Raw genomic sequence first — 27526 nt, 5'->3', positions numbered from 1 at the left:
ATTATGATTTTTATGCCGTCTGTTCAGGTTTACACTCACCACTCGTGTGTCAGCTGGAGGAATATGTCTCATGTTATGGACTTTAAGAGACTAAAGACAGACCCAGAAATGTAGTAACATAGATTTTATTTACTTTTTGAGCACTGTAGACAGCGGTGCACATCTTACCATTTCCATAGCTTATACTATTTTATATTAGTTGCATTTTCAAGTAAAGAATATTTGGTGAGACTGTATTTTTTGTTTATGGGTGAAACGGCAAACCAGTGAAACTGATTATCCAGACAGAAGAAGTCAATTTAGGCCATTTCTCCTTTCAAGTACAATTCTCAACAGCACCATTTCATGGGCTTGATGCATAAATTAGTTTAGCAAGAAAATACATGTCTCTGTCAGTGTGACTATACAAATATAAACTGTTATCTGATATAACTGATGACTAACAGTCATGTCTGACGGTGGGGTCAAATGCTGCTACCTGAGCACTATACATATGCACTACATACATACATATACCCACATACATATATATACATATATATATATATATATATACACAGTGTGTGTGTGTGTGTATATATATATATATAAATGTACTTTACACAGTTTGTGTATATACACACACATGTATATATGTATACACACAATATATATACTACATATATATAGTGTATATATTCTGTACACACACATATATATTCATATACATATATATATATATATATATATACACACATGTATGTATGTATGTACACACGTGTACACAAAGATGTGTATATATATATATATATATATATATATATATATATATATATATATATATATATATATATATATGTATTTACACACAAACAGTATTCTGTATACATACACACACACACACACACACACACAAACAACCACACACATATGTGCGTGTGTGTGATATATATATATATATATCCAATAGCTTCCTGCTTCTTCATCTGTCTCAGTTGCGTACTTTAGAATCCATACATGCTATACTTGACCTAAAATGCACATTATGCTACAGTATGGAGTAAAGCTGCAGGGTTAATAACAATATGCCTTCACGAGTACATGGAAGCTGGTCTGTACATGTTAACATTGTAAAAATGCTGTTATCATCACTAACTGTCGCAGCTACAAATGCTTCATTTGTAACAATTGTTTTGAGTAGCAGGCTTTCCACAAGGTGCAATCTGACATCTTTTTTTTAACCATGAAAAGTATTTTGAGAACAAAATACAATCTTGCTTTTGAAAATAGTCACATCTGCTCAGCGATACAAAATAAAACGAAAAAAATCCACCCTGTTTTCCTAAATCCTCATAGCTTATATACAAAAGGAAGGACGTCACTTTTAGTTGGAAAAGAGTAACAAAGAAAGACATGGTGCATCAAGTCTAATCCAGGTGACACTGAAGAGCCTGGGAGTAAGTTGGCATAGAGTACATGCTGGAGGCAGACAGTGGCAAAGGGAAGTCCCGTAAGTGCACTAAATAGAAGCTAACCCCCCTGCGTCCTTTCTAGACACCTGTTAGAACTAGAGCCCGACCGATACGTCGGTCAACAGATCTTATCAGCTGATATCGGCCTATCACAGATACTGTATCCTGGCAGACAGGGCGTCTGATATGTGCTAATGGGAAAATGTATTTTTACAAAACGTTATGCGGAAAAAGATGCTTTCGAAAATTTTGAAATAGTGATCTGAAAACTTTGAACACTTCTCATAATGACATAAAAGAGGAGCATTGCTCGCTCGCTCTTTCTGTCTGTCCGTCTGTCTCTATCTCTCTCTCTCTGACCATGTCGGTGATTGGTCAAAACAACCATAAAGTTTTTACCCTCCTCTGCATAACATCTGTATCACTTTCACTCTTCGCGCTGCTGGGACAAGCGTCCGTTTGTCCAGCAAGGACCTCACACTCGTCCTACTGTATATATAAAGTGTATAGCATTTGTAGTTTCTGGGCAGGTGAAGAGAAACAATAAAACTGTATCAGTCTTAACATCCAGTATTGGTCATGCTCTAGTTAAAACAGCTAAAGCAGTGGGGGTGAGGGTTGTGTGTGTGTGTAAGGGTATGTTTTGGAGTATTGCTGAAGAAGCCCAGGAGGGCGGATGTGGCTCACTCCACTACGCTCATCAGTCGGCACACACCTCCCTCGATGGCCAAAGACTGTCCAGGAACAGTCCCGGGTGGTAATCTGGATATGTGTGTCTGAAAAAGAAAGAAACACACACACACACACACACACACACACACACACACACACACACACACACACACACACACACACACACACACACACACACACACACACACACACACACACACACACACACACACAATGAGAAACACATCCATAAAAGCTGTATATACAGAGGCAGGGCTACACAAGGGGAAGATAATGCAAACAGGATGGTGATCTGTTTTTTCACATTGTGTGTGGAGCTAAATTAAAAAAATGTGGATATGGATGATAGTGGAATATTTAACTAATATTTAACTTCGTTATATGAAATAATTGATTGTATATGAAATATTCATCAGGTTCATCAGGTGCACCTCACAGCAGCTATCAGACAGGCTGTGGTTTCAGTGTAAACATTAGAATAGAAGCAGAATAGAAACACTAGAATAATACTATTTAGAGTGGTGTTGTTCCAGCTATGGGCAGTTGCATGCTTAGCCATTCAGTAAGAAAGTGAGTCATGTTTGTGCCGCAGGAAAAGTTGAATCACATCTAGACTCCCTGCTTGTGGAATCTCACTGCTCCAACATGGTGGCCCAATGGGGCTCTGTTTGTTAGTGTGTGTTATAGATAATGTCAATCAAACACAGCCTTACACTACTACTGTATGTATAGATGGATGTGTCAAAAAGGCTTTATAACAATTCTTACACACAACGCTAACTTTTAGTACAACTACTAACTTTTGGTCCAAAGTGCACTTGCCCTTGTCATCAGCCTTATGTCCAAGCACGGCTTAATGCTCACTCCATGGCAAGTACACAAAGTCTCATAAGAAACCTATGTTCAGGTTCTGATCAGGCAGGTTGTTCCTCTTAATAATCCTGTCAGGTTTCAATGCCCTACGGAGTCCCACCTCCAGGACCCCACTCAAATAATCCAAGAGCAACCCCACAACCACAATGAATACCTAAGCACTCGTAAACAGATACTGTACGCTTTGTGTTTAAGGATGAATCCTGGTATTAAAACAATTGGAATCTCATTTAAATAATATCACAGATGAGGGTGATGAATATGATGCAACCAGAGATAACAAGGCCATACATAGGGACTGCTTCTGCTGCGTCTTGAGCATGTACTCCTGAAGTACCAAGATGCCATGTGAGTATTTATAGAGCGAGGGTGTCAGTGGAGAAAGGGAACACACTGCTAGTGTTTTGTGCTCGAGCAGAGACAGAGAGGAGTAAGATGAGGAGGGCGAGGGGCAAACACAGCTGTGAAGATGGGAGTGATACTTCCACTGGGGGATCAAAGGTGACTGACTCTCCCTGTGCCAATAATGGCTGTCATCCTCCTTCCTCTCTCCACTGAGGGTAACACAGACTCCAGCCTTGAGGGAAGAGTCCTTCCACTTATCCACCAGACCACTGAATTGGCCTGACATCACTCCTTCACATGCAGGAGCCTTCATCTCTACTGGACCTCTTTTTTTTTTTATTTCTTGAGGAGGCCTGAGCTATGGCCCCTGGCAGCCCAAGGGCAACTGCTGTCACTACAATGGGACGACAGCCAGACAAGGCCATGCACACATGGCAGCACTCTCGGGGGCTATTATGCCTCCAGAACCCCTTTCTGTGTTCATCCTCTCCCCTTCATCTTCTGAAGATGAGGTTAAAGAGAGGCCTTGTTTAATCTGTTTTGAGTGAAGCTCCATAGCTGGGTCATACTCGACTAATGGTGACGTCCTAAATGTTTTCCTTTTGATGTCCGCGGGTAAGAGCTATGCAATGTTCTTTCAAAATTCCGACCACACTGAATTCACAGCTGAAAATACACCACTAGGCACAATTAGCGTGGGGCTGTATGACTTCATATATTTTGCAAGAAAACTGTGCCTGTTAGTGACACCTACGTGCCCTGTACCTCACCCCTATATGAAACCTTGCACCATATGTTCAGACCTTAATTTTTTTCTTCCGGTCCGACAGAATTGACAACATGAGTGAGTAAGCAGGAAGAGTTAAGGGCTTACTAAGCCAAACAAGGGAGTAATTACACCACCACGGTGCTAAGAGCAGTGCGTGCCTTTCACAAACTGTGGCACAGGTTCATCACTCCAGGTTACTGGGGCACAGGAGTGAGAAAGTGCTTTAGGCTCCGAAGTCACACGACCGATGTCCTAATGTTTCTGTGGCACCACACACGCTGGAGCTGAGCCCATGGGTATATAAACTAAATAGCAAATCATTCATAGAGGTTTTTTGTGTATTTGATTTGATTCAAATGAAGAAAAAGCCTTTTAAAACCAATTCTGCTCAATGTGATCAGAAATAAAATATAGTCCTTAGTTTGAAACTTCTTGTTGTGTTGGTCCCAGTAAGTGAGCAAAGAGGATTATTACCATACCATTACAATCACCGTTTACCTATACTTGACAGTGGTGGGTTTGTTGACAGGCGTGCGTCTTACGTCGTCATGATGTCAATTCGGTTATTGTATTCGTAAAATGTTTGGATTAAGTACATAAAAAAGTAGTCTTTTCGTTTGAATAGAGAAAATAAATTAGCCAGTTAATTTAGTTATTTCCATTGCCACTGTAATATCGTCATTATTATCATTACTAACAGAATTACCAAGTTTAGTTCTAATGTGCCGTTCTGTTCTTGTCTTAAACCACTTCTGCTTCTTTTTGCTTCTTTGTCTCAAACTCCTGCAATTGGCCTGAAAGTCCAAACTACCAATAAAAGTGTTTTCACAATGTAAACAAACCGAATCAGTTTGATCTGGAGTGAGACCGCTTCTTTTGGTCTCAATAAATTTGGATCCATGGTGCAGACCAATGGAACCAAAGCACTTTTCACACCTAAGATTTCGTAATTTCTTGGTGGTTTTATGAACGTCTCATTCACAAAGTGCTGCAGCGTTACATGTGTTACTTGCTTAATGAATCTTTGTTGTGGAACCCGTGTTGACACAAGCAATTATACAGTCAGTGGGAAAAAGAGGGGAAATAGAAAAAAGTTCAAATATATTATAACAGGGCTAGATGAACAGCAAAAAAAAAAGAAGACACGGAAACCTACAGTTGTCAGCTTGTTAACCCAGGGATTGAAGTGACCACATGACAGCAGTACAGCTGAGTCAAAACATAACGTGACAAACACAGTGCCATTGTATCTTCCGGAGAAAAACAACATTCTTTGGTGATATGAATGTGTTTAGGAGCTCGAGAAGCCACAGATTAACACCACAGTGTAGGCCAAAGAATAATTTTAGCTCCATGACTATGCTGCTGTTTTTCTGATGTGGTTTTGACATTCTTCCTGTTTAAATAAAAAAAAAAAAACAGTCATACGCTATTTATTCTCGAGGCGAGATGGATAATAAAAACAAAATGTACCATAGTAAAAAGCATTTATCATTTAATAGACAAAGCAGACAATAACCAGGAGTTCTGAATTGCATGCCGTTTGATTCTCTCTGGCCTCACATGATTGGAGTGGCAAAAGCTTTGTAGTGGTAATGATGTCCAGGAGGCGGGAACTGAGCCGTGGTGGCAGTGCTGAGTATCCTACACTTCTCTTTCATCTGTCCAATCATGACAAACAATAAAACAATAGTCTCGCTGTACCAGAGGTGACAGAAAACACGGCTGGATGTTCTGATGTCCTATTCAGTGCAGACGCAGGTGAGCGTTTGAATAAAACCAGATGCCCTCCCTCTGCATCGCTGCTATATTACAGTGTGATGTCAAAATAATTACGACACAGACTAAACCTTCCCCAGAAACAGCGTCCTTTTAAAAAGTAAGAAAAACCTGAGAGGAGATGACTACAGTGTCTGAAAAATGTACCTGACGTCCAACACATTTCGGACTGAGCTATAACAAGCGTCAGTCTTCTCCTGAACTTATGAAACTGTCACTTTTTGAAAAAATAAAATACATACAAGGCTGAGAATTAAAATGTGGGAGAGAAGAAATGGGCTTAAATACAGTATCCAGTCTGACCTCTCTCCTAAATACTGCTGCTGTGTATCGGCCCGTCTGTGTTCTTATCACAGAAAAGCAGTGGAAGATGGACTTGACTGGCTGGTTAGAAACGCCCAGTGGGATGCTGATAGGAATGAGAAGAATGTCTGTGGAATAGCAGCTGAGGCGGTGGATCCCTCTGCCTCTATATGCCTAACAGTCTCAGCCACTTAATGCACAGAACATTTTTATATGTGCTTGAATATAGATGTAATATTCATGCAAAATGAAAGTGCAACAGAAACAATACTCCTAGTTTTGTTTAAGAAGTATTTAAGACAACACAGTTAAGAAAGGTTGCCATCTCCTTTTGATCTTTAAAAAATACAGATGTTTCTCCTATGGCTTCTCCTCAGTAGACGTTAGGTTAGTCGTGCACGAGGTCCAACTCTGGGCCCAGCAGCGCAGCAATGGAAACCCTGTTGTGCACCCGGTCTGAAGACATGAAGGACAGAGCATCTAAGATTCTCTGGTATGCAGATGGTGAGAGGCACAGGAGGCACACGCATGCTTCGTAGCCTCTGCCCCACAACAACTAGCCACTGCTCCGTCTCTGATGGAGCAGTGTGAGGTTTGGTGGAGCAGCTGTGTTCTTGGCTGCACTCTTCAAAATCACTGTGCTACCAGTGGCCCCCCTGGGAGGAAGTGATACCCACTCCCGGGAGATCCAGAAACCACAACTGACAGATGATATTCCCGGATCAGCACCCAATGCGCACATTCATTTTATAAAGAACACTGTTCATGCGCATCCTGATGAAGTGATGCCGGGCAACAGTTTAACCAGAATAGATTTTTTAAAAGGTGCTTACTTTGATGCCCTTCGTGTTTCCCAGAACCCACACTTGAAATGTTAAGTGATAGACTGCGAGTGCTATAGTTTGCCGTCCTGCTCCTCCCTAGTTCTTTGCACTATTTCTGTGTTTGTCTGTGGACAAAGCAGCTTGAGCCCCTGTGGCAAACAGTGCATTTGCAGAAGAGTGGAATAGCACAGAATTTGAATCTCCCTCTAATGACTTCTTCTCATCTAAACTGTCTAGTTCTATTTCTCCACTATCATCAAGTTAATATCACACAATCGTCTGCTGCACCAGTCACATCAGTGTGGTTCAAGTAATAATCCCATTTATTTCATGAAAAGTTATTATCAGACATAATATTGTAACCAAGGTAGACATCCCACAAGCTACAAGATTAGGAAACAATGTTACATGTTCCTGTCGAAGTTCAACTGCATTTTAAGAAAAACATGTTTTGTTCGAAATGTCAAGGACAAATACTAAATTACCCACAATCCTCAGGTGTAATAGCAACATCTCTGATCAGTGAGGAAATGGAAATGTTTACCATAACCGCGAAAATCGTGCAGACTACGATCAGCTCGTTCAGTGTGGACACCCGAGTGGTGATTGCAGTCCAGTTTCACTACTACACAAGGTTACAATTCAATACACTATATGAAAAGAAGACGAGCGCTGAAAGAGATCATTCGCAATGATTTATGTGATGCATAGTTCCGTTACTTTTGAAATAATTATGTACAATCTTGTACTTTTGGCTATTTTTTCATTTTCCAATCAAAAAATGTTTTCCCTCCAAATCAAATGTTTTATGGTCACAATTCATCACGTTGCTGGTCGACATGGTTTCAGTTTTAAAACTCTTTTTCTAAGGATTTTCTGAAACGTTAATGGAGAAAATAAATGTGAAATATACTTCCCGAACCAGAAGTGTTCTGAAAGTGGCCACTGTTACGCTCTTCAGTACATAGATACAGTGTGTGTGTGTATTTTTCACAGTGTAAATCATAATTGCATTTCCACACTGCAGGCACTAGGTTTAGAAGTTATATAACAGCAGACACAATGTAGAGAAACTCACTTCCAAGGCTTCTATCTATACCACCAGTAATATCACCTTTCACTAATGCCTGCTGAACCTTTGACTAAATTATATAAAACCTTTGAAACAAAAGCAGTGTCTGGTGATTAAAAAGTGCTGTACACAGTTCACTGTGCTCTGCTTTACACTGGCACAGGCGTGAAAGGAGAGCTTGCACGCTCACATTCCACCACAAAGCCCCAATACACAGAGCACATCTGACAAATATGCAGATTGATACTGATATCCCCAGTGGTACATGACTTTCAGTAAACTTTAGGATACTTTAGGACCAGGTAGGGGCAAAGAGGTGGGGGGGTGACGAGAGAGATAGACCAAGAGACGGAGGGAAAGAATGAGTGAGGAGAACGGGGAGGCTGGACGGAGGGCAAAGACTTTGAAATGTGAACCAGGCTTGAACAACAGTGCCCTCTCTTCATGCAGAGTGACAGCGATACATTAGCCAAACAAATCAGTCTGAGCAGTGACTCCACTTAGAGCCAGGAGACCAGAGCATTAAGCCCTGTTGCTTAAGAAGCCACACAGACCCCGACCAATCACACAATGTCTGTTGTTAAAGGTTTTCAGAAGAATTTCTGCTCCCTGCAGGAGGATGGCAAATCCAATCCCATAATCGAAAAGCCCAAAGTTACCAGCAGACTACATTGCAAGCACAGGTGGTGCAGGGGACAAATTCCTGCCAATGACCACAGGAGCCTTTAGTTTGGCTTGGTTGTGTCTTAGTGTGACACATCAACCCTCAGTGTTTGCAGGAGGGAAGGCAGTGATGGATTAAGTACCTTCCAGTTAGGAATAAGGAAGTGGGATCTGATGCAGATATAGTGTAAATCTGCACATCGCACCCTGTGGGTAAAATCTAGTGCCATCAGGTGAAAAGCAGCAGGCACTTATCTGCTTTTATATCAATACTCCCACCAGGTCACCAGTGGAGTTAGCTGGGGTAGGGCCTGTGGTTTAACAGGGCTTTGACCTTCCAAACTCAGAGGAATAATGTGGCAACTAACTACACAAAATCTGCAGGTGAAGAAAAGGGACACAAAAGACTAAATCACTAAAGTAATAGGTGAATAAAGAACGAATAATTGGTAATCTACATCTTCAACGCCGGAGCAACACATTGGCAGCTTTTATCAGACATTATGTTATAAACCATGAACATGAAGTTCAAAAGTTATCACTAAACTGGATTTTAAAAGAATAAATCATGATTTTATTATATTTTAGGTGCATGACAGAAGTACACAGGGGGAAAACGAATGCTAACATTCCTGAGGAGGAAAAAAGAGCTTCCTATTTCAAATATTGTGCCACGTGAATTTCCAAATTTCTTCCTAGTTACTGTTAAAGGGAGGGTTGGTAATCCTGGAAAAGCGACAAAAGCAGGCTACACATTGAAAATATGCAACTGATACATCCCACCCCGTCCCATCGTCCCTCTCGTCCAAGCTACGCCCCCATTATACATGAACATGCACTGCCTGACAAATGCTAGAAGACAACTTTTCCTTGACTAACTTCTGACTATGTACAGTATGTCTCTTTGGTTATCCCATTTCTGGCCGTGTTTATTACAGTCCTGCGAGGGCCACACACAGAGTTTTTTATTTTTTTATTTCTTGATTTATTGATGGCTATCGGGAGATGAAGAGGATTTCAACAGTTAAGAAAAAGTCTGATCTATGGCTTTGACTGAAAATCAAAGGGGAGACAAAACTAGTGCTCAAAAGGAGAACATTCAAATTCAAACCACTGGCACTGATCAGTGAGGCATAAATATGAGACTGTACATCGTATGATCTCTATAATTGATAAAGACTCAGGAATTGTGTTAAAGTTTTGTTAATGAAATAGGGATGGTTACATTCCTGTATCATCTCAGTGTAATTGAAACTCAAAGCAAGACATTTTGCTCTTCAAGCTAGTCGGGAATCTCACCTTAGCTTTGCCATCTTGGGCCGACATGTAGCCAACACACATGCTCTCTGTGGTGTGACTCCATAGGAACTCCACTGTGGAAATAAACACATAAAAAGGTTCATTACAGAGTGAAGTTCAGCGTCACAAAATCTGAAATCAATAGATTTTTCTTCTGCCAGAGGAAAAGGGTTTGGCAGGTGACTCCATTTACTAAACTGCCGTAAACTCTGAGCTCTGACTTGCAGTTGAGACCACAGAGGAAGGTAGGACTTGTGAGTTGGATTAGAAACTCAAAAGGATGTGGTTGACAGAATGTTTATCCTTGCAAATCAACACAGATCCCTCTGCAGGCCACAGTAATCTGAGGTTGTCCACAGTCTGCTGAAACAGATTCAAACAGGACCCGTACACCACAGAATAAGTGGGACTTTTGGAACATTTAAGTACTCGAGCTGCCATAATGTATACAATATACAGCCCTTCACTTCATATTCGCCATCATGTTTCATTTGAGATTAAGATGTCATCTCCTCCGACACTGGAGAGACATCTTTTAAGTCAACCCCTTGTTCCCATAAAACTGAGGGTTCGATATCTTGTGCATCAGGTTTGAATTAACACAGAGGTCAAAAGATAGAAACCCACCAGCATTTCATAAGAGCTAAACTCAAGACAGAAGTCAAATTCCATGATGGCGGCTTTGGGAAGAGAAGGAGCATTCTCAGAAGCTCCAGGTAGAGAAACCAGATCCGCCACTACAATCAGCCAAGCTGGGCAGTGTTCAGACGGCCTCCGCTTGTCTGAAGATTAGTGGTTGATTCCATAGTGGGAGGTCTCTGTTTGAATCTGAGATGAAGGGTGTGAAACCAGAGACTGATTGTGCGAGTTAAAACGCAGACCACCCGCCAGGAAAGCCACAGCACCTCCTCCCCCTCCTCCTGAATATCAGAGGAGGGATTTTTAAATATTAACAGAATTTTTTTTTAGTTTTTATGCCTACTATCAGCTGTAGCCTGGATGTTCTGAGTAGGATGAGGCTTGAAACAATTAATGTCTTACCCAGTATACCCTGAATATTTGGAGATGGCTGGGTTTCCACACATCTGCAGCACCGCAGGACAATTACTCCTCCCAAAACACGGTCTTCACTGGCCAGAAAGGGGGAGCCTGGACACACAAAGAAAACAACACTTGTGACATGACTAAAAATAGCATGAATATGGTCAAAATGACAATCAAACAAACCTCTTGTATACTTTTAATTCTAGGATAACACATGACAAGAACGGCAAAGATGATCTATGAGAAAGAAAATCCTCCCATTCAAGCTGTTTGCCTTTTTGCCCAAGTTAAACAACTGAAAGCAATTATTGTGTCCTGATGTATTTATTGTATTTAGCAGACTGTTGAATAGAAATATCAAATTCCATTTGTATGGGCATGTTTTAGGAAGAAATATGTCAATGACAGATGGTGTAAATTTGAACTCTCCACACTGAAAGCATTCTTGGAAAAACAAACTTTACCTCAGAAGAGGCGAACTTGAATGAGGTGTTGTGTGTATGAAAACACTTGGATTGTCTAACTAGTGAGGGCAGTAAAACAACAGAGGGCTCGGGTTGGAAAAGAACAAACTAAAAACAGCTACAGCGTGTTATGAAATGTCTCCTCACAAAGAAAAACACGACCAACTGATGAGCATGTTTTTGCGTCTGCCTGCCATTTGTTTCTTTGTTGTATTTCAAACAGATTTGGGTTCCATGTTGTAAAGGTAGCTTCACTCTATAAAGCACTTTGTTTAATGTGTAGACGGGAAATTATCCACACAAAATCCTGGTATTCCTTCGACACTTCATAATACATAATAACTACCAAACACACAACAAGCACTTTATTAGGAACACCCAACATCACACTAATATTGGACAGAACCTCCATTTGCTCTAAAATGGAATGGATTCCACAAGATGTTGGACACAAATCGCACTTTAATGTTGCCAATCTCCTCTGACTGTGGAGGCCAGTTATGTTCACTGAACTCATTGTCATATTCCTGAATCCAGTGTGAGTCATTTGCTTTGTCACATGGTGCCTTATCATACTGAATGTAGCCTTTAGAAGATGCTAAACTGGGGCCATAGATTGAAGCACATGTGAACAACAATACTAAGATAGGCTGTGACTTGCAAACCATGACTGGTTGGTATTAAGGAATGGTTCATCAGACCAGTCTTCATTACTCTCAGTCTTCACCTGTTCCATTTTGGTGACTTAGCTTCTGTTCTTGTCTGACAAGAGTGAAACCAGACGTGGTCTTCTACTAAGTTGGACATGTGGTTTCTGAGATGCTTTTCTGCTCACAGCAGTTGTAAAGCGTGGTTATCTGAGTTACTTTCTGTCAGCTCTGCAGAGCTCCCGCTAACTATATGCTGTTTTTTTGTTTTTCAAAGATTGCTGAGATGATAATTTAAGAGGAGCATTAACTGAAACTTCTGACCTTTATCTGTATGATTTAATTAATTGCACTGATGCGACTTGACTGGCTGATTGGATAATTGCATGAATAATCAAGTGTTCCTAGTAAAGTGCTTAGTGAAGTGGTAAACAGTTCAATTATTGTTTACCCATAACAAAGGAAGCAAACATTAATGGGATTAAACTCTTTGAGTACGCAGGGTGTATGTGAGAGTGTGAGTGTGTGAGTGTGAGTGTGTGTGTGTGTCTTGGAGTAGCCTACTGATGGTGTTTTCATTAAAAGAAATTCCATTTAGAGAACCTGACTCAAATGTGTCTTGGAAGCGGAGTGAGAGGCCTCCACATCACAGACTTCATCATTGCTTCTGCTACAGCAGAATTTATGGAGCTTTGTTTAACTTAATGTGCACCTTGAAAGGAAACAACAGAAGAATTAACTTCAAATTGACTTCATTCAGCCTGTCCACATGTCTTGGTGCTACAGATGTCCATGACAAAGCCAGACTGGGACTGACTTCTAAAGGGGGCCAGGACAAGGCAGAAAAACCACCACATGTTTCCACATGTTTCTTCCTCCGCTGTCTTCTGAGCGATCCCAGTGTCCATTCACTGGCACAGCAAATATAGTTAACTAGACTTTCTAAAACTGACCACTTCTGAGAAAAAAAAAAAAATGACATCTTCACATGAACTTTCAGCAAAACAAATATGTCTTCCAAAATGATCCGCGGCTGTCAGCTATGATGTGAGGAACATTTTGAAGTCGCTGTTTAAACAGTGACGAAGATCCATAAATCAAAGGCCGTCTCATCTGATTCTATTATTTCCAATGTTTTCCAGTTGTTAGCTCATTCCTCATGTTTTTCACCATCTGCTTGTCTAGTTTTGACTCTCTCTGTGCGCAACTGTTCGTGCAAACACGTTCTTGACTGACAAATTCATGTGTGTAAGGAGTAGTATGAATGAGGCTCCATGCAGGTGACTCACTGATGAACTTGTTTTGCATAGCATCCAGCAGTGCTTGGTGGGCATCATCAGACTGCATGGCAGTGGAGCATTCCCGTGCCAGCATGGTGCGAATCAGATGCTCTCCGCAACCTGTCCAAAGACACAGAGACACAGCTGACCCTGTAACATTAACTTTGCAAAGTTACAAGATAAAGGTTGTTAGCGTGCATGTCTCAATCAGAACTGCCCCAGGTCTCCAGTGATTTACTTGGATAGAGTTGTAACACATGTACGGACCATTTAAGCTCAAGAATCTGAAGCACATAAAAAAACCTTTAAAACTCACATTTGATGTTTAAAAAACTATTTTTAAGGGATCAGTGTTAACAAGCACCTACAGATTATCATTTGTAGTTGATCTTATTAATAGCTTCCATGTTATTAAGTTACATAGTGGGAAATAATGAAAATGAAAGGATTGGCTTTTTCAGCTCATAAGAAACATTTTGTGCTACTGCAGATATTTTTCACTTATTCTTTTCGGTGTAATTGAGATTTAATATTTCATTTAAAGTTGACAGGCCCCTGAAGGCTGCCAAGTACAGCTGCTTTGCTCAAGGGCACACTGACAGTAATTGCTGAAGGAGGGTTTGAGTTTCTCTTTCAGTTTCCCTGCCCAGATTCCCAGCTGGTCTGGGAATTTGAAACAGCAACCATCCAGTATTAATTCCACTTCTGTACACTCTCGCTGGCTCACTGCAGACTGTGCATGCATACCTGCAACATGTATCACCATGACACATTTATGAATCGATTTTATGGTAATAGGTTTTAGTTGTACACTTTACCATAATATGTATTTTTAGAAACAGGATTTTCTCTCCTATGCTTTAATGGACAAACACCCAAAAAATAATGTTAAATTAAATGTGTAGGGCAAAGTAACAAGAATAAACTGTTTTCACGCTGACAGTAGGGAGTTAAGACATGAAACAGTGGTATCATACAAGTGACGGCAATCAAAATGAAACGCAAATATTTTTAACTGAACAGCACAGAGAAACAAAACTGCAACATCCAAGTTATCTATGTGTGATCATTATGTTCATGCAAAAAACAAATTCTCCAATTTCATTCAAATGCAATCAGAGAAGTACCAGCACACTTTGCTCCACTGGGCTTCGATTAGCACAAAGTCCAAGGAGTGGAGCGAAGCATTTTGTCAAAGCAGACCAGGAACCATAAAAGCTCGGGCAGCTTTTACAAATGTCTCACCTTGCCCCCTCAACCACTTTTAAGTCAAAACAAAGCAGGTGTGCTTTTTTGGATCTTAGATAACAAGCTGCATATTTTTCCTCAAGGACTACATTTAAAACCATTGTTGCTAAGGACAAGAGAGGTATTGAATGCACGCTGCACGTTTGCAATATGATCTTTCTGACAAGTAAACTCAGTCCATACTTAAGAAATCTTAAGGTGAAAACAAATCACATCTGGCACGAGTTCCTGTGAAAACCCATAAAGACTTAAGGATATAGCCTTGTTGTTTCTCTAAACACAAACGAAAGCCCCATAAAATATCAGGTAACTACAACAAAACTGAACGCAGGTCGGTAACTGTGGAGACCAGATGCCCGGAGCAATTTGAAGTTCTGTTTTAATGAGCGCAGAATGTCGGATTGGTCAGATACTGTGCCATTCTGTGCTGCGTTTGCCATAACATAATCTGCCTCCGGGGAACTGGACATTACGGCAGCATGAACACATTACAGCACAACGCCAAGACTGAAGCAGCAACGCAACAGTGGAGAAATGTAACAACGCAACGGAGATACGATATGTGACAGCCAAAAAACACCAAGAGTACATAGTGATGTACAAGAGCTGTTCTCTCATGGCCACAGCAAAGAAAAGGCCAGATGAAGCAGTCAACACGTATAAGACAAACATCCACATGAGTCGCATATGACAGAGGAGACGAGAATGAGGGGTGAAGAAAGAAAGAGGGACATATAGGGTGAGGATCATTCTCCTCATGTCAGAATGAAAATTTATGTTTTTCTGCTTCTTTTGATGGGGATGGCTTTCATGTTAGGAAATGAAAAACAGGTGTTGTACTGGAACACACATTATGCTCCCTATAAGGAAAGTAACATCAAAGGTAAAGCCGCAATATAGAAAGACAGGATGAGGTGAAAGTACAAACAGAGCGAACACATACACATACACACAATAATTGATGAACATGTTGTTCTTCTACTGCCTGTTTAATGAAATGAATACACAATAGATCAAATGAGAGCAGGACAGACTACTTATCACTTTTAAGCTGTGAACTATACCATTAATACCAAACTGGCATCTTGTGTGGTCATAGATATAAATGTACAGAATTAAAGTCAGTACTTAAAACACGTTTTACTTCTGAGGCTGTGTCAAACACAGCATATACAGTAAAGTGATAGAAACCATCTGGACGTAAAGAATATATAAAAATGATTTGTGACTCTGTTTCAATGAAATGTGCCATAGCAAATAAATATATTGAGGCTCATAATGGTCGTTCTAACTAACAAACACTGCACTGGTCATTTCAGGAATGCAGATGTGATTTCAGTACAAAATCCTGAGAATATTTAAAGTAAAATAATAGGTTTGATATGACTCTTCTTATTGTTACACAAACCTATTTTTCTGAATGAAGCTTTTTTTTTTCAGACAAGAACTCGTGAAAATGTCTAGAAATTGGATCTGAACATCTTCCAGTGTTTGCTTTTTACATATGAAGCTAACTAAGAAGGAGAGTTTCTGGGTCAGACACGTTCACGACAACAGGAACATGTTCACGTGAGGGAATGATGTATACATTCTGCTTCAGAAATCATGTGTTTTTGTTTACAGCCCCACTGGCATCGACTAGAATCATCGAAAGCTCTTAACTCTAGTCTATCGAAGTCTTTGTCTGCGTCTACAACATGGATTGATCCCGAGATATTTTGCGTCCATTACATTACGTCATCAGCAGGCCCACTTGCTCACAGTGAATGTCAGAAATGTTCCTGCTGTATTCTCACATGGGCTCACTCGGATATTTTCCAGACATTTCAACTCACTCAGACATTAGCATTAGAGTACTTAGAGCCACTCTGGGATACTTCAGGAAAATGTCCGGATTTCAATGCATATCTGAAAGCAGCTTGATTGTTCATCATAGAAACAGGTCTGCCGTACACTGCAAAATTCTGACTTTGTTACTGGACCAAGTCAAATTTCAGCCTGTCTGATCAAATCAGCTCATCTACACTGAGACGCATTAGGCTTCAGATCCACTTCAAAAGGTTTTTAATTTTCCCCAGAAGCTAAGTCGCAGATGTCCTCACATCTGAAGGACGTGGGCTGTATATACTATAGCCTCTCTACCTCACTTACAAAACAATGCAGCTCACAACCAGCGGTGTTGCTCTCAGCTGAAGGAGACATGCACTTTCATTTTTGGAAACACTAAGGCATAGTTGTATGCCATGTACAAATATGTTCAAAAAAAGAACGCAACCTGAAAAGGAAGTTGGTCCTGAAAGGAAATGAGGTCATTGTCCACTTGACTCAGCACATTGCCCATTCTCTCAATCCTCTGCTCAATCACTTACACTTGTCATTGCACCTACCTCAGTGAAAGTAGGTGGGAAATGTAGATTGCTTTTTTGGACCTCTCGTTTAATAAGACTAAGGATTGTAAAAAGGTCAGTTTGTCCAAATCACTCAGAAGCCTAATTTCTCAATTAACCCTTAGTGCTTTCTAGTCATATTTATTTCACTTTCATCGACGTTATTTTTTACTTCCAAAGATGGTACTTACAGTCAGATATGTCTTAACTACAGGTTTTGAGAATTTAAGTGTGACATCCGAATACAACAATGATGACTGAAATTCAATGCAGGAAACCAAAAACGCATTTTTCCTTTCAAGGGAAAACAATCTCTGGATAGCACAAAGACCAAGACCCTTCCCAGTTGAATATTTTGACATCAAACACCATCCACAATGAGCTCTTATTTCCTCATTCAACCTTAAACCTTGATGACCGCTCCCAATCACAATGGAAACGCAGCGAGATTGCCAGTTGGAGTAGTTCCTGTCGACCTCTGCATGAGGACAAACAATAGCAACCACCTACTTCCTACCACTCCTCCTCCTGACACTGCAGACACAGCAGAAAGAAAGAAAGGGAGGACAAGCAGGGTGTGACAGGTGAAAGCTATAAATCACCACCATGGCACAATGTGTGTGGGGTGGGAGGTGGTGGCGCGAGGGGCTGAAACAAGAGGCACGGCTGATGATCTGAGTTATGTACCAACTATATTTATGTCATACACAGTTAGATATAAGAGTTATTACAGACAGCAGTAAAGAAATGTATGTTGAGTGTAGATCGAAGTAGAGTAGAGAAAACTCCATGAATTCAACTCAAATTTAGAAGCTTAGTGAAAACTGTCTTTTTAAGTTCTACATTAATAGTTACTAATTAATGAGTGAGTGTGGCTCTCTTGCAAAACACCAATGTATCATTACTTGATTGCTTATGCTGGTGATTTTTTACCACAAGCTTTATTTGTAGGATATCTTAAAACATAAGGAATACAACTTTTTTTAAAACTGATGATGGCCTGACGATAAGAGGATAGTATTTCAGATTTTTAACCATAAACATTAAGCACATATTGTGAGGCGATGTGAATTTGGTGACTCAGAGAGGAAGATTTAGCATGACTTACTAATCCCAGCAAAATGATGCTGCGAAACTCGATGACTGCACTTAAGGCACAGAATATACCATCTTTCTCCTGCACTCCGGGCAGTTCTCCTTCCATCATATTCACAGCAGGTGTCCCATGTCAAATGTCATTGCAAATCCAAAGAGCTTTGCGATGCACCTGGCCACGCAGCTGATGAACAAAGGAGCGGCAAACAATGACTCAATCATCTGAGGAAATGACTGATGAGGCTTTCTGAAGCTTGACTCACTGAGGCTAAATATGACGCTCACATCAAATATTAGTATTTGTATATATATTATATATTAGTATGATAGTATGTTGTAGAGAGCGCATGGTGGTATACCTGAGGTACTCACTGCTGTGGAGTAAGGGTTCATATTACAGGCATTTTCAGCCCAGCAGCCACATCCGTAGTGGGCAGCCTGAGGAAAAAAAAGAAAAAGAGGATGTTTCAGATAAAACATAGTTATACAGTTGTTGTAAATGTATACACTCAAATAATAATTTGGAGTAAGGGATGATAATACATGAATTTTTAAAAAAAAAGAAAAGAAGCTATGCTAAGAGCTGGGAACGTTCCACAGGACATTCCAACACACGAACCAACAGCCATTCTAGCTACTCTATTGTTCTGAGCTACAGGTTTTTAAACATGTTTTTTTTTTTTTTTTGTTGAGCTGTTGTTATTTCAACCTCATAACTTCCTACAGCTGTCTCAAAGTAAAATACTTCAATCAGAGAAGTGAACGGGGTCTGAACGGGGTCACACATTTTAACTGTGCTTGGGGCCCCCATCATGGCTCCAGCTGTCTCTTCACTTGAGTTACATTCAAAATTACTATTTAATTAAGTTGTGGATAAAAAGAAGAAGAGAGTTCGACTACCTGGCCGACCCTGCCAGGGTGTTTCATCGCCAGGCCTCCACTGGACACTGCTGCAGCTACATTCCCTTCCAGGTCCACCACAACAGCTCCCACAGTGTCGAGACACCCAGAACCATTCTCCTACATCACAGTGAGTAGAGGAGTCACATCAACAGAAACACTCAAATATATATTTAGAATATACACAAATATATCCGCGTTTTCAAATGAGAAATTTAGGCAAAAAATAGGATGAGAAATCCAAACATTCACATACTGAAGCAGAGACACAATCTTTGACTGAGGAGATTCCAAAAATTTGGAGCATGCTTACATATTTCATGAAAAACGTGCTTTTGTGATTTCAATCGGCTTCTTCCCTGATTGAGGTTTGTTTTAATAAGTGACTTGTAACCATCTGTTAATCAGAGTACATGATAAATTCAGTCCTGAAGCATAAATATGCAAAATGGCCTTATGATAGATGATCAGAGCTCCACTCCTACCAGAAACTGAACTTCATTGAACCCTGAAATAAAAAGGCAGAGTGAAAAAAAAGGAAATAGCTTTTCTCATCTGTCTTATGTTCTCCTAAATCAGCGCTGTCTCCAACAGTTTGGGGCCAAAATAACCAGAGCCAACAAGTTTAAAATCCGACTAAGACCATCATGTCACTGCTTATCAGTGTCCTTAAATGGAAACCCCACAATAGATAATGACTGCAAAACTTAGAGGAAATCTTTTGAATTATAATTATATCCTTTAGGTTTTTCCAAACAAATGTGGAACGGTCGTGAGACAGGTGCCTTTGCAGCACTGGAAAAAAGATTAAAAAGAAGAGGCATAAGAAGAACAATGTATGAAAATCAAACCGTTGCTGCAATGAGGTTTATGTTCAACCTAAATGTCTTCAATGGCTATTTGTGATACAAAAATTGATTACGTTTGTTATGTTTTTGTTTTGTGTGTCTGTTGGTTAGCATGTTTATGCAAAAACTACGAGACGGAGAACCACGAAACCTGGTGGAAGGATGCGGTATGGGTCCGGAGAGAACCCATTACATTTTGGTGCGGATCCAATTAAATCTGCGAATCCAGTAATTTTGTTCACTTTCTCTGCAATGTTTGCCACAGAATTCATTCATTCTATGGCCGTAGTGGGGGAACGTCGTTTTAACGCACAACAAAGTGACATGTACACAAAATCTGAAAGACAAAGTTTCGCCTGAGAGAGTGGAGAGTGCCACTTGTTGGTCTGTGCACAACTGCTGCTGAAACTATGAGGTCTACTTGCACGGATGGTCAAAACTTTATGGACGATAACGCAAGTAAGCACGCAGTAGCCATTAACAGCGCAGCCCACAAGTTAGAGTACCCTTGTGTTATTAATAGAAGTGTCATATATGACTATAGGACAAGATGGTGAATATCCATTGACAAAGTTTTGGTTCCAGGACAAATGAGAATATGGCTGCTGCCACAGTCTACATAATTAATGGCAAACACTGTTTTAACATTACGAGATAGGGCGTTAGCTTTGGCAGAGGAAAGCACTCAGAGCGCCCCTTCTAGTTTCCTCTTAATTGACTTAATATGTAAATGTCCAAGGTCCTGCAACATATAAAAGTCTGAACATGACATGCATGTGAACCGTCATAGTCTGAATATCAGTTATGTCCAAGTCCGTGGGAGATTAACTGCATGAATAGCTGCATTTTAATCATTAAAGGGTCAAGCAGTAAACATGTAGGAGACAGATGAGAACAGAGGGCAAGTCAAACCCTCAACTCTCGTGAGGTAAACTCGCAGAAATCCATCATTTATCACTTGAACATGCGTAACTCAACAAACAGTCCGTGTAGTTGTTTCTTTTGATGGATGTACCGTTAATACTAGTGAGAACTGATGTGACTCAACTAAATAAATAATAATGCTGATGAAAGCCAGCACCACTGAAGCATGCGGGCTGTGACCGTTTACACGTTTTACTCCATTTAACACATCTCACATCTGAACCAAGATAAACTCTCCCACCCTCCTCTGGGCTGCTGCCACTGCTGGTGACCGTGGAGCAGAGTGCGAGTCGGCTCTCGGCTGCTTTCAGCTCGGCTCATCGTCAGGCCTCTCGCTCTCCAGCTGTGCCGCTCAGGGCACTGAAACTTTGCCCTTCCTCTTGTCAACACTTTAATCGTTTCTTGGAACCGTCTGTGCAAACTGGTAAAGCCCTTTTCTTTGATGACCCTGTGAGAATGTGAGATCATAAACTGTCAAAACGGATCTTGACTTCTTGCTCATAGAAGATGATCTAGTTCTTCTCTTGTGTAAAATACCATATTCTACTTGATGTTGCTTGCCTTGTTTTAAATTCAGCTTGATCGCTTATATATATTTCCTCCTGGAGAAGAAACGGATCTGGTTTAGAATCGGCCGAATGGGCTGCAAGCTTGGTAAAACTGAGGAGCACGTCGATTTCAGCACCAATAATAGACCAACTGATGCAGCCAGAGGCTCATGTGCCTCTTGTGCTAAGTATTTGCACTGTTGTTCCTTCGTATCTTTATACGCCTTAAATATTTGATATGTAACAAATTTTAAAAAGGCTAAAAACAACTAATCTTATATTACAGATTTTGTTGACTTGTGTAATTAAATTATCCAAAAGAAATCCCAAATTTTATTCAAGGTAACAGGACCTTTTTATTTTGCTATCCTTTTATTTTCTCTACTGTAACTTCCAGGGCAGACGACGTACGAGGAAGGGAAACAACACTGTTAGCCAGTTAGCTGTTTTTTCCTTCCAGTGTTTCTATTGGTCCTTCTTAATGAATCACTTTGACGTTTGCAGCGTAACGTCGAGACAATTTTAATACATTACCTCATCCGTGAACATGATTTGCGCCTGAGTTGCAGATTTTCATCAGTGATGGTGGTGAAGACGTCCACTACTATGATCCCACACTGCTTCACAACGTCATCAAACTAGATCCTTTGTTGTTGATTTGATTCAACACAACTTTCAGCTACATGTCTCCATGTGAAGGTATTTATTATCAGATGGAGTGGTTGTGCTACTTTTGTTGTGATTTACATGGATTTTCATTGTTTTATAATCAACACTTTTCTGAAAAGTTTTTAAGGTTCTGATGAGGTTTCGGCCTGATTTGATCAACTTATCCCTTTATGCTGATTCCTCCGGTCACATGGTCAGATCTCAACCCGTTACAGCTCACGTACAACAAAGACAAAGCCTGATTTTCACTGTGAGAGACATGACTATAAAATCAGCAAGAAGAGGTGGGTCCACTCTGACTGATTTGAGTTTAAAATAGGTTTTCTTACTCACCACAGAACTCACATTTTCACTTGATTGTCTTCGTTTCTTTTTCGGATTCTCTCCTGTGTCCATTTTCTCTGCCAGCTCCATCTTCCGCTTGTTCCTCTTGTACGCAGACAAACTGAACTCTGTGTGAAGTTGATGTTTATTTTAGTCTCTGAGTTCTGCTTCAGATTCACAGCTACAGTTAATGCATTGCTTTTAGATGAAGAGCATTTGTGAACCACTGCAACAATACTCACTGGTGGCCATTTTCTCTGAGGGGCATGGTGGTATTCCATGGCTGACGGCCCAGTCGTGTGCGCCTCGCCCCACTAAAAAGCTGACAGGAGGAAAACATTTACAAGCCGAAATAGTGGCTTTAATACCGCATTAATTAATAACCATGATAATCACCAGGGTGGTATTCTGCCAGCTGAGAGTTTCCCTTTCTGTGCTTCAGTCATTAGACGGTTTGCAACCAAGACTGGGTTCTTAATACCTGAAGGAAAAGACAGAAGTATCACAGAGGTGGTACCTGATTCCACAGGGATGCAGGAAAATAAATCATGATATCCAACTCATGGTTACATTTAGCAAAAACAGAAATACTAACATATTATTATAATTTACTTCAATTAGGAAAATTGGAGACACAAAACACCAAATTGTGTCCCTCGGTTTTTTTGCATGTCAAGTTATATACTTCAGGTGAACTGAATATGATTTTTATTTTCTATGAGGATTTAGTTTGTATTGCATGGGCGCAGTGTTGCACATTTTCCTCATGTCATTGTTACACAAGCACACCTGAATGCTACGTTGCTTTTAGCCTATTTAAACACATCTTACTGAATTCAGAGACTTTATAAAAATTAGACGTTTGTAAATACACATTTCATATCTAAACCAAAGTTTTTATTCAAACATAAATTATACGCGTGTTTTGTGTACATATTCATATCATTTATTGGTCGTCACCCATTGTTCAGATTCATAATGTCTGTTCTCTCCATCAAATCTCTAAAAACTTTGAGATAATAAAATGTAAATCAGTAAAACATATGACGCTTGGCTTGTTATTATTACTTCCACGTGACTGAACTTCACTGCTACATTATAGCAGTGCATGTGTATAAATATCAACACATATGTTCTCACTCACCACTAATAGCACCAACAGCTCCATAATGTAGCGACTTCCCATCCATGATACTTGCATCACATTCAATTTCCCCTGACAAGTTCAGGTTGGAGCCCATGCCCGCGTTTGTAAAAGGAGAATCCTAATATAAAAACACACAGGATCTCAAATTAAAAACTGTCATTGTTAATAGAAGAATAGAAGAAAAGGCATTCATTCTTTTCATGTAGTTTAACAAATACTAATTCACTCTTTGTTTTGGTCCTGAATGACGTTTTTTACAGACAATACAGAGTCAGTGCAGACATCAAACAACAACACAACACATGGTTATTGTATTATTATTAGAATACTGCACTTACAGCTACAAAGAGTTAATCAGAGTTGTTATTCTTTATTTCAACCCATTTCAACTCTGCCCTGAGGAATTGTGAAATCTTGAAATTGTGAAATTGGATCACAATCAGCTCACCTCAAGTTCAACCAGCGCTGCAGCCACTGCTTCCACTGCAAGAGCCCCGGCTTTGAGCTGGTCCACAGCCTGTAAGGGACAGATAGAGACACAACAGCTGTGATTTATACAATACTTCATTTCATACCTTCTTCAAAGTCAGATAAATAACACTAGGATGTGATATGGAGAGAAATAAACTATTTTACTTTTTCTTTAGCACTTGTTTTGTTATACCCCCCAAATAGTCACACTACAGTGCATATACTGGAATATCTATATATTCTGCCACTAACTGACAGAAAATGTAACTGGGATTTAAGCCTCAACAAATGTTTAAACTGGTAAATTAAACTATTGTTAAGTGCAGGTGATGACAACACCATGGGGTTGTTTTGCAGTTGTAATGGTGTAACTGGAAACAATGGAGGGAACAATGATTGAAAGTAAATATGAGGAAATTCTAGAGAAGAACCTGTCCGAGTGCCAAAGAACAAAAACTCCCTTTCCAAAATCAAAATGATCTTAACAGACCCAAATGAAAACTGGAATTACATCAAAACTACAACACAAATAAAGTTTTATTCCATATTTACCTCATAAAGGAAAATACTCCTGTTAGATACATGGGTCTCAGCAGAATTATTTAGAACTGAGATGTTATTATTACCCAGACATCTTGAATATTTTTAAACTACATTTACATTTCAATATAATGGTAAAGCAACAATATTCAATTATTTAAGGAAAGCTCTGAAATGCTACTTTAATTGGTGACTTGTGCCAATGTTCACAGATCAATTGCTGTGAAATGAATACGGTGAAGAGACAAAATATCAACACTGAATTAATAATTCCCTTTGCGAATTAGACAGAGTGAGACACACTGTGTGCACAAGCAAAACAAGGTTGTGTTGGCTGCTTGTAGACAGACACACATTACGATGGCAACATCCCTAAATTGAACTTACTCGCTGGCATGCTCTTTTGCACACATGCTTGTACTCCTTGGCCTTGGATTCAGAGTGGTATCCTGCTCCTGAAATCAGATGGGGGGGGGAAAAACGACAATTCATTAAAGGAAGAAAGGGATGCACTATTTCCAATCTGACATACCGTACGACAATAAAGTATGCTTACTTATTAAGAAATGATGCTTAGAATTTCTCTTAATTACTCCCATCAAGGAGGTTACGTTTTAACCCCTATGTGTTTGCCTCTATGAAACTTGGTGGAAGGATGAAGTAGAGATCAGGGAAGAACCCATTAAAAATTTGATCCAGATCAGGGGGCAGATACAGGAATTTCTTTCACTTTAACATTGTGAGACAAGGTGTTTTTCAAGATTTACCCAGAGAATAATTGATGGAAAAAATCGGGCACATTTGTGGAACTGATATATATGTGAGTGTGTGATATTTGGTAGAGTTTAAGGGGTTGTTGGGCCTTCACGGAGGCGGCCATTCTAGTTCTACTAGTGAACAGTGTGCACACTTACCTGCGTGCACTAAAACAAATCCACCAACACCTTTTGGCTTTGGATGCTTGCTCGGTTCCTGCTTCTTTGACAATGCCTTGGCCAGGGGAGAGGAGGGTTGCTGCTCTTCAGCAGAATTCATTAGACTTTCCATAACCCCTGCATAACTCGACAAGCCTATCATGGCCTATCAGACAGTGGTGTGAGCGGCATTTCCATGGCACACCTGAGACAGAAGAGAGAAAAGAGACAACAATTCTCAGCGATTATAGAGGACATGATCATTTAACATCCACGGTGTTGATTCCACTTAACACCAGCACATTGTTGATGCAAACTTCATGTCGATTCAGAGTGAATCCGACGTGAGACTGTCTCCTACAGCAGTGACCCAAAGAAAACTTTATGTATTGTTGTCAGGAGATATTATTCTTTTTCATGTATTGATTAGTAAGGCTCAGGAGTCAATTCATGTGTAGAAAATAATGCCGCCACCCCCCACCCACACCCACACACACACTTGAATTAATCGGCACACCCTTGATTTTGTATTGACACTAGTGTTGCTGGTTTATTTATTGGGCTATACATGTTATTGTTAATTAGCTGACTCTCATACTATTTTCTGCATGTGAACTTTGTATTGTCTAATTATAACAGTATTCATGTAGAGGCTTCAAACTACACCCCTCTGTTTTCAGCTTCCCCCTGCACTGTGTTTTTTATGTATTTTGTTGTTTCGTGCTAAATAAATCTGATCTAATCCAAAAAATGCTAAAAATCCAAAATGAACTACTTGAGGAAAGAGAAAATGAAGCTTTTGGAACACACCTGAACCTCATTAGAAATATGTGGGTGGACCTTTACACATGCTGTTTGTGCAAGATCACCTAAAATGATCTGAGCACCTTAAAGTGATCAGCAGTGGAGAGTGAGTGCAAATGGCCAAATGAAAAGCAGCATCTCTCCTGCAGAACCCAAAGTGATACCTGCCATAGTTACAGGCCTCGTTAATTTGCAAACAACATTTCATTTACTTAAAGTACTAACTAACAAGTGCACAAACTATACATCTAAGTCTAACTCGTAGCTAGTGTCACAAATCTATAGTCCTGATGCACAACTCTACATTTCAAAGCTTGACCCCAACATTAAGAACTCACTCATCCTTTCCAAACAATCCTTTATAATGTATCGCTACACGTGTTATTTTAAACTGTATTCACCGGGCCCCCTTCTGATTTGCATTAAATTTAATGGATAAATAATAGCAGCACAATAAAGACGACTTCAAGTCAAGCTAGCAGTCGTTAGCATGTTAGCTAACAGCTCGCTAACCATCCAAACGAGCTGCTCTTACAGTTTCCCCTCGTCTCCTCTCTGCGGCGCAGCTTCCTGCTGAACACGACGTCCCCTCACGTGTGTTAGAAACACACACGAGGCCGCTGGACGCACAAATGTTCTCCGTGACAAAACTTTGCTGTCACACACTCTCACTGCTCTGCGCTATCCGGGGCTGTTAGCTGCAGCGAACCGAAAGTACTTCCTGGTTCAGATACACGTTGCTAAGGAAGTGCGCTCGGTGCAAACACTGGTACACGTGGGTGAGGCTGCACAAAATAAAACAGAGGAAAATAAAGCAGAATAAAATTAATTTTTTATTTGTTTTTTTTTGCTGGTATGCATGCACACACACAAAAAAACTGGATAGAAAATATGTAATCTCAAACTTGATGACATTTTCACTGAATTCTCACGTGGCCCTCATGTGATCGGCACACTCTTAGAAGAAAATTAAATAAAGAAAGGGTCAATCAAAGAAATACATATTGTCCTGTTTCTCACACTGCATATATTAGTCTTGATTCTACTGATATTTTACCATATTTTTTATCTTCCTTACACTTAAGTATGATTATCCTTGCACTTAAAGGTTCAGTGTGTAGAATTTAGTGACATCTAGTGGTGAAGTTGCATGTTGCAGCTGAATACCCCTCACCTCAACCCCCTTCCAAACATGAAAGAA

General features: G+C 40.1%; 1 protein-coding gene and 1 long non-coding RNA gene across 2 annotated transcripts; one reads left to right on the top strand and one right to left on the bottom strand.

Annotated features, from left to right (window-relative positions):
* Positions 1-396: 396 nt before the first annotated feature.
* On the top strand, positions 397-8018 carry LOC117775221. Its single transcript, XR_004616215.1, has 3 exons — positions 397-605; positions 3177-3181; positions 8006-8018. It is a non-coding gene; the product is annotated as an uncharacterized LOC117775221 (long non-coding RNA).
* On the bottom strand, positions 1999-27055 carry tasp1 (taspase, threonine aspartase, 1). The gene is made up of 14 exons (XM_034608161.1): positions 26861-27055; positions 25522-25726; positions 24995-25062; positions 24045-24113; positions 23594-23714; positions 22846-22930; positions 22692-22771; positions 22459-22577; positions 19137-19256; positions 18596-18674; positions 13516-13626; positions 11113-11220; positions 10072-10145; positions 1999-2227 (listed from the first exon to the last, which is right to left on the bottom strand). The coding sequence occupies exons 2-14, from the start codon at positions 25682-25684 to the stop codon at positions 2135-2137; spliced, it is 1290 nt and encodes a 429-aa protein (XP_034464052.1). The 5' UTR covers positions 25685-25726; positions 26861-27055; the 3' UTR covers positions 1999-2134.
* Between the last annotated feature and the right edge of the window lie 471 nt (positions 27056-27526).

The sequence above is a fragment of the Hippoglossus hippoglossus genome, chromosome 15 (assembly GCF_009819705.1).
Source record: "Hippoglossus hippoglossus isolate fHipHip1 chromosome 15, fHipHip1.pri, whole genome shotgun sequence".
Taxonomy (NCBI): Eukaryota; Metazoa; Chordata; class Actinopteri; order Pleuronectiformes; family Pleuronectidae; genus Hippoglossus; species Hippoglossus hippoglossus.
Note: the sequence above shows the minus strand (reverse complement) of the source record. Positions and strands in the feature narration are given on the sequence as shown.

Excerpts from the sequence above, each read along its gene's own strand:
- tasp1 (XM_034608161.1), bottom strand. The coding sequence starts at position 25,684 with ATGATAGGCTTGTCGAGTTATGCAGGGGTTATGGAAAGTCTAATGAAT. Across the intron at positions 22,931-23,593 it reads AGCTGTTGGTGCTATTAGTG|GTATTAAGAACCCAGTCTTG; the intron begins GTGAGTGAGAAC and ends CTTTTCCTTCAG. Across the intron at positions 11,221-13,515 it reads TATGCAAAACAAGTTCATCA|GCTCCCCCTTTCTGGCCAGT; the intron begins GTGAGTCACCTG and ends TTGTGTGTCCAG.